The sequence below is a fragment of the Pholcus phalangioides genome, unplaced genomic scaffold, assembly GCF_987345545.1.
Source record: "Pholcus phalangioides strain wild (caught in Gottingen) unplaced genomic scaffold, Ppha-v1.0 ptg000011l_1, whole genome shotgun sequence".
In the NCBI taxonomy this organism is placed as follows: Eukaryota; Metazoa; Arthropoda; class Arachnida; order Araneae; family Pholcidae; genus Pholcus; species Pholcus phalangioides.
The window spans coordinates 40,594,056-40,607,101 of record NW_028301604.1 but is presented as its reverse complement, the minus strand read 5'-3'; the positions used below and the strand labels follow the sequence as shown (position 1 = coordinate 40,607,101).

The following is a 13,046-nucleotide window of genomic DNA, read 5'->3' as shown; positions in this document are numbered from 1 at the left end:
CTTCAAACAAGAGGACCTCTAGATCAAAGCTGGTTAAAGAGTAAAGAGGTTTTACTCTTTAACCAGGCTTTGCTTTTTTCTGAACTGGTGCTCCGTGGGCTTTTTTAATATCTTTTTTTTTATATTTTTTAATTATAATTTTTTAAATATCTCGTGCACACAGGCCTCTTACGAGGACCAATAAATATTTTTCCCTAATGATATTTATTCATCATAATTAAGCTTTACTTTATACTTTCATGTGATCTTCATCAGAAGATACAAAATAAGGTTCAAGAAATATTTCGAACGCCAAGAAGGTCAACCAAATATATACCAACTGGCAGAATAAACGATACATCAAAAAATAATTTTAACTTCTATTGCTTAATTAAATACTATCTTACCGATTCTAACATTTTATAGTCTTTGCGAGGATATTATGTCTTGCTGAGCAAATATACTATATAAACAGTTTAGTGCTACAATTGTATTCACCACATCACCGGCCTACAAAACACTCAAGCCAAGATCTGACTAGAAAAAGCCTTTCATATAAGTATTATCGTATACTTTTTATTTATCATAATGTTTAGTGGCACATTAAGTACAGCGTTATCTCAACAATTTTACTTGCGTGTAATTTGAGTCAAGAGTAAAAAGAAATATTTTCTAAAAATGCTGCAACTTTTGATCGGGTGATTCCCAAAGAACGTGCCGTGATATGATGAGGGGTGCCGCAAGATATTTCAGGGCTGAAAGTATATTGAACATAAGTAATAGATCTGTAATTTCCAATGAATGGATCATAGCACTTTAGGATCCCATCGAAGTTCTTCGAGATCAGCAGGGATGCCGCGATGTATGAGATTTCTAAAGGCAGGTTGTCCCTGTACTAATGAATATGTACATAATAATGAAGAATGTGTATTCGTGAAAGGCGAGCAATAGGCAACAAATAAAAGTACAAATGCCGCAACCAGCAAACTGCTCAACGAGGTGGCTGAGAAAAAACATAGCTTTTAAAATATGGATGTCAAATATATTTAAAATCTCAGCAACTCAAAATAAAAGCATTTTTATGACAAATCGAATTTGACAGTGTTGTTGAACTGCATTAAGTGTTGCATTTATCTTATAAGCACAACTTTTCATGTCGCATAGTATGCATTCCACTGTATCATACTGATTTTTTTCCTGAAAATGTCAACATTTCTGGGGTGTGAAGAGAAGCATGGAGTTAGTGTATCTCCATCCAAATACATTTACAAGGGGTCTTGTATTCAAGATACGAGATGAATTGATATACTTTGAGACGGGTAGTAAGTGGTATTTTTTCCGCCCGGGCAAACATGATATTTTGCCACCCCAAACTTTAAAATTCGATTATTTTATAACGGTGTTCTTTGTTTCCAAATAAAATTGCTACCATCTAAATTTTGCTGTCAGGGGCAGTTGCCCCTCTCCCGCACCCGCCCTCGTAGTTCTGGCCCTGTTTTGAGTAACTTCTTGGAACGAACTAAGCTCGCAAACTGAAGTGTACCATGTGAATAAATATTTTCTGTCCAATAAAAGCAAGCCTTAATTACAATACATTTTTTTAAATGATCTATTTAAATTTTTCCTATAGATCACAGCCACAATGAGCAAAGAACATAAAAAGTGCTGGGATTACTTCGCAAAACATAAAAGTAGTGAATCAGCCAGTTGCCATTATATGCTCCAAGTCTTTGCAATGCAAAGCATCATCAACCAGTGGTCTACTTAGGCACCTGGAATACGTCTATGGAATGAAAAGGGGAAAACTATTGGAAGCGGATAATGATGAGCCAAAGCCCCCAAAGACACAAACAATAATTTTACATTATGCCAAACGACTGGGTTTAGAAGCGACCGTTAGCAAGTTAGCAGCTTTGGATGGCATATCAGTTAATACCAAAACAAAAAATTAGTTTATCAGAAATAGTGTCAGTAGTAAAGAAAAACAGCGCCCGAATGGCGCAGTGGTAAGATGCTCGTCTTCCAATATGAAAGTTGCCGTCAAGGTCCATGGGTTCGAATCCAGCCAAAAGAACATCGGAGAAAGTTCTTTACCTATTGAGCTTGGGGCGACCACCGATAGACTGCGCCTTCATTTCCCACCCATCTCCACAAGTTGGAAATTGCTATATGGCAATATAATTACTGTAATTGGTATGCCGTAAAGTGAAACCGTTATACATTGGGGGCACTGAACTGTAATTACAAAAACCTGAGTGTTCCAATAGACGAGTGGACCAGTTGTAAAAAGCGAAGGTTCATGTATACTGCAATGAGATGTCATTAAACCATGGTTTGATTAGAATGTATGGGAATTGTCCTGCTGAGAGAAAACACTATTCTTGCTCAATGAAAGATTCGAAGATTTTCAGTTGAAACTTGAAGTAGATGTGGTTTCAATCACTAGTGATGGTGCAGCGGTTATGGAAAAATTCGGAAAATCATCTCCTACCATTCAACAGCTTTGCTTCAACCATGCGCTACATCTAGCTATAACAAAAGTATTTTATGAAAAAAAGTTGGAGGGGAAGCGACTAAAGAAAACCCCTACAGCTGTGAAAGTGAAGTCAAGACAGATAGCGATGATTTTGAGCTTGATGGTGTGGCTCGAGGTGATCAGTATGATTTACAAGATTATCCATCTTCTGAAATTAGTAGCGTGGAAAAAATTGTAAAAGGTTCTCCAAAAAAATATTCTCCAGTAAGAAATTCTCTTTTGCAGCGGGAAACACTCAGGAGTGAAAAGAAAGAACTACAAGTTATTTTAGACTGCCAAAAACGCTGGATTACACTGGAAAGAATGATAGATTTTTAAAGATAGTGAATCCAATTATATATATAAGTTCGTTTTAGAAGAGCTACAACTCGATCATTTATGGAAAGAAAAATATTATGAAATACTGAAAGACATGCTACACTGCTTAAAACCAATGGGATTGGCAGTAGAAGCTGAATAGTATAGTAGAATATCCTGGCAAGTGAAAGAATTTCTAAATTCCTTTTCAATAATTTAGAAAAGCAAAACTCTCCAATGAGCAGAATGCTTTTGGCTGAAATCAAATCGGAATTGATTAAACGTCGTAATAAACATCTCGTGTCCCTCACAAAATATTTAAACAACGTCGATTGCGTATGCGATATAGAGGACGATTACTTTTTTGCCTTGTCCAGTAAGAATGAAATTGCATGATTAGCAAAGTCATTAATGGAAAGACTTTTCAATGAAAAATTCCCAACAGAATCTCGGAAAGATGAAAATGTGGATGAATGTGTAAATGATTCTGATCCTGAATCTGAGATGAAGTCAATTATTTAAAGCCATTTCAATTTCCATGTCACGATCAAGTGGTATGAAGAAAGACCGGATTTTCTCTTCTCTTGAGAAAAGAAATGGGCTTGTACGAAAGTACGCATACACACACACACACACACACACACACTCAGCTCCAACTTAAAGATGCTTTTAGATTCACTTCTAACAATGCAGCCAATATCTACGGAAAACGAAATTTTTCGAAATCTGGTTCGACATTCAAAAAAAAAAAAAAAATCAAAGATCAGGACTGTCGGATCGGGTGACAGATGTTCTATGCTTTCGGAAATTAAATTTTCGAAATGATAAATTGAAATTATTTCGAGTATAATTTCAATTTTTAAGCAAATAGTATTTGCATAGAGACTAAATAATTTGATGGAGCTTTTCAACGTGTTATGTGATACATGGGTATTATGTAAACATACCTTGAGGGCAGTGTCGTCTTAAAGCATGGACCCACCCGAGCACGGCCGGGGGCCTCATAATAACGAGATCTAGTTACGATTTTCGAGTGATTATGCAAACTGGTTAGCAGATATTTCGAGCCAGTAGGGGGGGCCTCTTGGCTCAGAGGCCTATGATCATCTTAAGACGGCATTGCTTGAAATTCGGATATTTATGTTTATATTAATTAGTTTTTATTGAATTGCACAAGTTATCAAACCTGTGGTCTACTTTTTGATTTAGTGAATTTTGTGTCAATCTCATGGGAAAACTAGCCCCGGCCAGGGGAATTTTTTTTACATCTGAGGGTGCTAGGCTCGAGCTTTGTGTAAGGGATTTGATTTCTCAATATCAATTCTGCGGTTTTCTCGAACAACCACAGTCACTCCGCTTCCTACTCTACCTTGAATTGAAAGAAAAACCGATATTTTTTACATGTTTTCTTATAAGCAGACCTGTACCCTCTAAAATTGGGGTTTTTAACGCTTCAGGAATGACGTGATAAAACAAAGCAATAAAAAAAGAAATAAAGACATGGGGTGATGACTGAGACGAAATTAACATTCATCTATCCAAAAATTAGAATTCTGATCGGGGCTGAACATATATTTCCAGAATTATCAGAAATAAGCAATAAACAAATCACTGCTGCTTACTTCAAAGTGGTCATCAGCCTACTGAAAGCTTGTGTGTTTTATGGTCCGTTGACAAATACCCTAATATTTACAACTTTTGCGACTACAATATCTATAAAACATGATTTCAGTTACCCAACTATGCTGCCTACAAAAAAAAAGAAAAAAAAACTCAATTGAGAGAAATGACACTTTCCCAAAAATTTGGGATTCAGGTCGAAGTGAAAACGTCGTTTGATTGAAGTTATGCGGAGCATAAATAAAATAATTGGAACATAAATGAGAGTCGTATAAATGGGGTTTCAGTGCAAATGAGTGATTTCGGGAATTTTCGGGAAATACAATTTCCCGTTCCCGATGGCTCCAAAATGTCGGCAATTTGTAAACCCTACTAGATACGTTTGGCAGCCTACAAGACCATTATTCATAGGACTATTTGAAAGTCGAAGGGAATTTTTTGATCGAAAAATGGAATAGAATTTCTTTAATTTTTGAAAAGCGTTCGCGTGCCACTGCGTTCCACAAGTTGGCCACTTCTGATCTGACAGATGATACAATTGTCTTTTATTGCAGTTGGGAATCTCCTGAGGTACACGTGAAACAGTTTCATTACGAATGAGGGCCATGGGTCTGGTGCCCACAGAGGAAGAGGTATCACCGGAAAGGTGATTATTATATTTTTCTTAATGATATCAGTCAGACGACACGATTGGTTCTACTGCATTTGCATCGTGAAACTCTCGAGATACAGCGAAAAAAATTTCGTTATGAAAATGAACGAAGAACCTGGTGCTCTGTCCGGAAAAAGTATTCAAACAAATATTGGATTTGCTTTAAAAATGCTTACCACTATCAGACGACAATATTGGTTCTTGTTTGTGTTGCACTTCTCGAGATATAGCTTAAAACAACTCCGTTACGAAATTGGGCAGTGATCCTGGTGTCCACAACCAGAGGCGGCTTTAAAAAAAAATTTAAAAAAAAAGGTGTTTTTTGTTAGGAATTATTTGGATAAGTTGTCAGGGAGGGACATGACCGCCAGCGATAGGGCTGACAGGGCTCTGGCTGGGGCTCGGTCGATTGCACGTAAAATGGTAGTGTTTCGACTTCCAATGTAGTCCCCAACAGGTCGATTGCGCCCAGTCTGATTTTAATCCTTGTGGATGACGGGAGGTGGTGGGAAGTTACCAACTGCTGTGTGGGGACGCCACTCAGTTTATAGAGACAGGATCACTGGATATAGACGAAAAGCAGTTTTTGCCAAAAAAAGAAAGGTAGATAAAAATAGTGTAGACTTGTGTCTTACGGTACCTATGAAAAAGGGACCATAAGTCCCGTATTTTTCGGGACAGTTCTCGTCGTTTCTCCATCCCGATTTTGCCATTTTTTAGTTGAAGTTTTCTTGAATTTGTTATTTAATCAAAGACGTTGATACAGGTAATTTTCAACGAATTGATTGAATGCAATATTACCACATAGAAGTTACGGAAATTTCATGAATGACAATTCATCACATTGAGGACAATATTTCATACTACGCTTGATAAGGGGTGTGATCGAGGTGATCATCATCCCCCACCCCCCGCATAGATCCGCGCCTCCTTCCAGAGCACAGACAGAAAACATTTTCTTCGATTTTTTTACGGCTAATGGAATTTTTTTTACCCATTCACCTCGGATTTAGCATAACATCCTTCTTGAGCGGCGCGAAGTGCAGCCACAACGGGTCGCATGGCCAAGCGCCGCACCTGTACTCTATCACAAGGGACAAGTGTGCATTTTGGTTCCCTCGCAAAGGATTTGTTCCGGAATAGTCAAACGAAAGCAAAGGAAAAATTCGGCTTGTGACTTCTCCGGTCCCTGGAGTATTAGAAACACCTTTGAAAAAAAATTTCTTAATAAAAGTAACCTCGTTATACATCATTTTTACAGGATAAGTGATGATGGCTCACAAAAATAAGTGCTGTTTCAAGGGTTAAATTATCTGGCATTATTAGGAATGGTAAAAGTATTCTGGAATAATAATTAAAAAAAAACGGAAAAATTTTCTACTTCAAATCGGGACGTATGTCACAAGAATATTTCACGGTAAACAATAGTGTGCGACTTTCTTTTGGTCATTTGATCATTTTTGTCGCACCACGGTCATTTTCTGCACACGAGGGCTAATTAGACCGGGACCTACAATTTATTGCCGATTCCGAACGGCAGGCTTGTTTTTTATACTCATCGAGAGATTGGTGCGCTAACCCTTCGATGGGGGACTCCCTGCGGTGCCAATTTGACTTTCTTTTGGAAAAAAATCAGGTTTATCTCATGGTCCCTTTCACTGAAGCCCTGCCAGCGTTAATTACAGCTGGATGATTGAAAATTCCATTAGGGGCGGCATATGAGGCTTCGCACCCGGGTGACAGGTAAGCTCGAGCTGCCCTTGCCCACACCGGAAGAGGTATTAAAGCCAGGGATTGGACATTATCATTGGATTTACGTGAACGAGATCTGCCCGCATACATCAAAGACACTGATATATTCTGAATTTCTTTTTGAAATATGAGTGTTTAAAGGATTTCATTACGAAATTTTCTTCGAATGCACCTAGTATCGTCAGAAGATTCAAAATGCGTATTCACGTCAAAAAAAAAAATTATAAGTCATCAAATTCAAAGCTGATATGATAAACTACTAATAACTTGATCGTGATAATACTTACCAAAGAAGGTCTATTATTCCTTAAGAATGATAGCAGATCTCCACCTTCCATTAGCTCAAGCATGATGAAATTTGGATCGTTATCGAAGCACACACCAAGAAGTTGAAGTATATGATCATGTTTGAAATTGCTTGAAAATTTACGAAACAGAAATTAATACAGTTTCAGTACAAAATGTCAATGAAAGCAATCAATTCTAGTCCGGGAGGCAGCGACACTTTTGGGTCACACATTTTACATCGATTGATTTGTGTAACAATAAATAGCTAATTTATAGGTAATGTCAAAAATCAAATTCAGGTGGCGTGACCACGGTGGGTATAGGCGGAGGGACGTTCAGTACACGTAACAAAAGTTTGAAAGAAAATATTTTACACCGGCTGAAATTTCTTTGCATGTTATTTGGACTATTTTATGATGTTTTTAGGTATTCAGCTGATATTTTGAGAGTGTGTTATACTTCAGCTGCTCGCTATTTTATGTAAAAAAACACATTCCTTTAAAAATATTTTACACCGTATGAAAATTCAACACGAGATAGTTATTTAGGTATTAATCAAGAAAACAATGCTCAGCTGGCTCGGTAGTGGTGGAAAGATATTCAGCTGGATGATTGAAAATTCCGAGCAGGCGCTCGAATATAATTTAGCGCTGAACCACTTCCTAGGGTGATGTCCCGATTCCTCTTTTCGAGTTTCATCCAGTTGGCAAAATAATGTCGTTTCATCCTCAGTTGATAACACCTTAACGGGGGTGGGATGGGGTGGCTCCACTTCGGATAACATGACAAGTACTCATTGTACATGCTCGTTGGCTACCAAACAAAAGTGAAAAAATTACCTAATTGACTTCTAAAGCGAGAAGCGCAAATCTTGCATAACTGGGAAATATTTTTTTCCATTTCAAGAGTATATATATACAGTCGAATCCTGTTTTAACAAATACCGTTATAACAAAAAATTTCGTTTTAACGAACACTTTTCTAATCCCCTAGATAAGTTTTCATTGGAACAATGCACAAAAACCTGGAATTCCTTTATAACGAACCTTGGTTATAACGAAGGGATTTCTCCGGTCTCTTGGAGTTCGTTATATACACTGCTGGCCACCCAAATTGCAACACCAAGAAAGACGAGATATCGCAACAATATTTATTTTGTAGATAACATGTTGACCAAGCATCAAATGATTAAATTTATAGACTTCTGTGAAGTGTGGTTCCTGCCAAAATCAGTAGCCAGAGTAGCCGCCATTGTTGGAGATCACCGCTGCCACACGCCTCGGCATTGATTCAAAGAGACTTTGGGTGTGTTCTTGGGGTACAGCAGACCAAGCAGCTTCCACGCGTTGCCAAAGTTGATCTGGTGTGGCAGCTGGGGATGTAATCTGGGTCAATCGTTGAGCAACCATGGACCACATGTTTTCTATCGGCGAAAGATCCGGAGAGCGAGCTGGCCAGGGAAGCAATTCAATCTGGCGATTGACGAAGAACCTTTGGACAATGCGTGCCACGTGTGGTCGCGCATTATCCTGTTGAAATATGGCTGTGGGCAAACCCTGAAGGTAAGGAAGGACAACTGGCTCCAACACCTCGGAGATGTAGCGCTGGCTTTTTAAAGTACCGGCAATGCGTACTAGAGGAGTGCGAGAGAGATATCCAATACCACCCCATACCAGAATACCCGGTGCAGGACCAGTGTGGCGGTGCATAACGCAGCTGTTCAGCATCCTCTCTCCACGGTGTCTCCAGACTCGAATCCGACCATCGTGGTGTTGCAGACAGAATCGTGACGCGTCAGTAAAGACAATTTCATCCCAATGTGCCGTCCACATCCTTCTTTCATCGCACCATTGGCGGCGGAGACGTCTGTGGTTCTGCGTCAAGGGTAGACGAAGCAATGGACGTCTTGCGGACAGACCACTCTGCTGTAAACGGCGTCGAATGGTACGCGCAGACACTGGATGATGCGGTACAGACTGAATGTGCTGTGCTATGGTTCGTGATGTGGCTGAGCGATCCGTCACTGCCATACGCACAATACGCCTGTCATCACGTGAAGTGGTGCACTGAGGTGGATGCGATCGAACACGTCGGTCCGTCGTACCCTCCTGCATCCAACGATCACATATCCGCATTACAGTTGTTTGGTTTCGTCCAACACGACTACCGATTTCCCTGAAAGATAATCCACAATCTCGGTAGGCCACTATCCTTCCTCTGTCGAACTCGGATACTTGATCAAAAGATGATCGCTGTTTTCTACGAGGCATAACTGATCGTTTTTTTGAAAAAACCACAAGAAAAACACAATTGCCGTACTTCAAATCGTCGAAATCTCCAAGCCTTAAATAGCGCTTTGAAGTGGCACCACAGGCGCGCGTGATGTGCGTCTGCGCTGAAATTCTAATCATTTGCATATCTCACCTCCGCTAATGCATGTTGTAAATTTCATATTATTTGCATGCTTCCTTCAGGGTGTTGCATTTACGGTGGCCAGCAGTGTATATATATATGTGTGTGTGTTGGAATGAATGATGCAGATTATCATTTATAAAAAATAATTGATAATTCCAATTATATTTTTGATCAAATTTTGAAATGAAATAATTATGAATCCTTCTGAATCGACGATTATGAATAATGTCTGGTAAATCAGATTCATTCGATTACGACATCAAATTTACTAGGACTACGAACAGGCGATTATGCATAAACACTAGCAAAATATGATGAATTCGTATAGGAAGCATCATTTAACCAATAAATATACTGCATAAGTGAAATGGGGTATTAGGCTTAAATGATAGATTTTTTATTGAGCTAGAAAAATTTAACTTTGAATCGAAGAATAGTTTTACAGCTCCTATAACTTTTTCCCAATGAATTAAAATTTTTTTTAGTGGAAAGTTATTTAATTGTGTAATGTAATTTTTGCGTGTGCTTAATGTTTAATTCTGCATATCGAAAAACATTTGCAATTGGTTTTTTGTCATTTTTCACCAAAAATAGGCAAGTTTTATTTTAAAAAAACTGAATGTATTTGCATACGAACACAAAACTTAGCCATATATAGCATATATTTTCCCTCCTACAAATTTTGTTTGAATAAGCTTTTATTTGAGATGATCGTAATTTTTAAATTTCCACCGATTTTAAAAAAAAAAAGTTTTATTCTAATGGTGGTGTTAGTGTTTTTTGCATAACGGAAGTAAATAGTTAGAAATAGACGAGAAATCGTCACTAACATTTCAATATGATTGAAGTACCTAGTACAGATTGTTTATTTATTTATTTATTTACACATCTCAACAGGCTAAGCCCAATTACAGAGATGGGAAACACGCGGACATAACAATGCAGAAATACAAGTAATGAAAATTAATAGAAAAGTAAATTTGTATTTCTAGGAGCTCTCCATCTATGATTATGTTCTTGTTATGTCAATAACTCGTATTTCTTTCAGTGTTCAACCACGGGGTGTTTCATCTTGATTGACAGTTATAATATATCGACACAGAGGGGGGGAGGAAGGGACAAGAAGAGATCGGATGGAATGGTACTATTTTGACTAAAGGATGAATCGGGGAAGAACGAAACAGTACCTAACCCTTCATTGCCTCAGCTGTAGGTTTTCCACCATTTTCAAGTCAGCTGAACATTATTTTCTCACAATCAATACTTAAATAACTATCTCGTGTTGAATTTTTACTCGGTGTAATTTTTACAGAACGCGTTTTTTTACATAAACAAACGAGAAGCTGAAGTATCACCCACCCTCAGAATACCAGCTGAATACCTAAAAACATCATAAAATAGTCCAAATAACATGTAAATAAATTTTCATCCGGTGTAAAATAATTTTTAAACTTTTTTTACATGTTCCAAACGCCCCCCTTCACCTACACCCACCTTAACTGGACCAGCTGAATTACGTTTCCTAAATTATCTATATAAGACTTATGTCTGATTTTCTTACCAATTACTGGTAAGAAAATCACCCGGTGTAAAAATAATCACCCTCCAAATGTCGATGCCTTCCGGACTATTCTAACAATTGCTGTAATTGAGTATACAAATTGATATACTGGGTGGTAACCATGGACCGCCCAATAATTACATACGAGATTCCTTGTGAAAAACTAATATGGAAAAGAGTTTTCAGTTTTTTTGATTTGACCCATAATTAATGAGTTATAGCCTAACAATTTAAAAATTGACGACGTCCAAATTCACCAAACGTACACCAAACTTATATAACTTGGAGTTTTTCAAAACTGATAACAATGTGTGTGTGTAACCCTGAAGAGAAATTAAAAAAAAAGCAAACCATTTTTTTTCCAAATCAAATCAATTTTATTCATTTTCACTCGTACAGAAACATTTTCATTAATCTTTGTTAAACATATTTACCACCCAGAGACTATGATGCCTGTACGGATGATTGAAAACTTACATAATAATTAAGGAATAAAATTAAAAATTATGACATGAATAGAAACATTAAAAAAGACACATATACAACATAAACGGGACAAAATTATCAATGTCAAATAAAAAACATAATGATAAAAATAAACAACGAAATAATATACGCAGCACAAAAAGGACAAAATTCTTAATGCATGACGAGCAATGAAAAATAAACAAAACATATAAAATAAAAAATATATGGGGGAAAAAATAAAACTCGCACATAATACATAGACAATACAAACAAGAACAAAATTTTCCTTTAAATTAGAAAATCTACAAAATTTTAGTGGGAAAGATATAGGGGATTAATATTATTTTTTTTTGTTCCTCTTACAGGTCAAAATAAATGTCTACATCGTCTATTGAAATTAGTAAATTCAATAATGATTTTTTAAATGCTGCGTGCGTGGGTATATTCTGTATTTCTAGGATAATGAATTATATAATTTCGGAGTTGAATAATAATGTTTTATGGGTCCCTAAGAGCTGCATAGTGTATGTTTTGTCTTTTGTTCTGTTGTCTTTATTTTATTTTGTATATTTGTGTTCATGTATGCTGTTTCATGTGTGCTGTTTTGAATTATTAAATAAATTATTAAATAAAAAATAAAAATAAAATAAAAATGTTTCGAAAAATTTCTTTCCTAAAAGTCGGAATGCGGTAAATCATGCGAGGTCTTTGCTGGGATAAATTATTCTTTTAAATAGCATAAGACTTTATTACGGTTTAAGAAAAGAATTATACGGAAAAGAGAGTATTATGGCGCAAAGGAAGTACATTAAGATTTCGAAAAATTGTAGAAGATATATAAGACTGACACCGACTCAAAATTTTGAAAACTCCTTTTTGGATTGAAGATAAAAGCAATAGGTTAGTTTTACAATCACCACTCATAAATTTCATCGTAATTTATAAGTGAATAAAACCATGAATAGTGAAGGTCTTTTAAAAAAATTAGCGGAAACTTCCTTACTTATATAATAAAAATAATCTATGCATACAAAATAACATGTTCTGACTGAGTGACTAATTCATCATCACCGAGCCGAAACCGCTGAAGCTATAATTATCAAATTCAGTCATAAGTTTTGTTTTATGACGTAAAGACTCACTAAAAAGGGTTTTTCGAAATTTGACCCTTAAGGGGATAAAAAGAGGATGCGAAGGTGACATAGATAAATCACGCCAAACCACTGAATCTAGTCACGAAATTTTGTCAGAAGTTTTATTTCATGACGTAAAGACTAACGAAGAAAGGGTTTTTCGGAATCCGACCCCTAAGGGGACCATGAGAGTGGTAAAATGTTACATAGAGAAATCACGCCGGGTCGAAACCGCTGAAGTTCGTGAGATTTGGTCAGAAGTTTTGCTTTATGACGTAAAGCCTAAGTAAGAGCGGGTCCAATGGCAACAGAGAAACCACGCCGAACCGAAACCGCTGAAGGTAA

General features: G+C 37.0%; 1 protein-coding gene across 5 annotated transcripts in view; it reads right to left on the bottom strand.

Moving 5' to 3' along the window:
• The window catches only part of sev (receptor protein-tyrosine kinase sevenless), a 1,896,734-nt gene that overhangs the window by 207,377 nt on the left and 1,676,311 nt on the right, over nt 1-13,046 (bottom strand). For all 5 annotated transcript variants that reach the window (XM_089239534.1, XM_089239532.1, XM_089239533.1 and 2 more), the window contains one exon: nt 7,124-7,253. In XM_089239534.1, the coding sequence (XP_089095660.1) occupies nt 7,124-7,253 (130 nt within the window). The remainder of the gene's footprint in view (nt 1-7,123; nt 7,254-13,046) is intronic.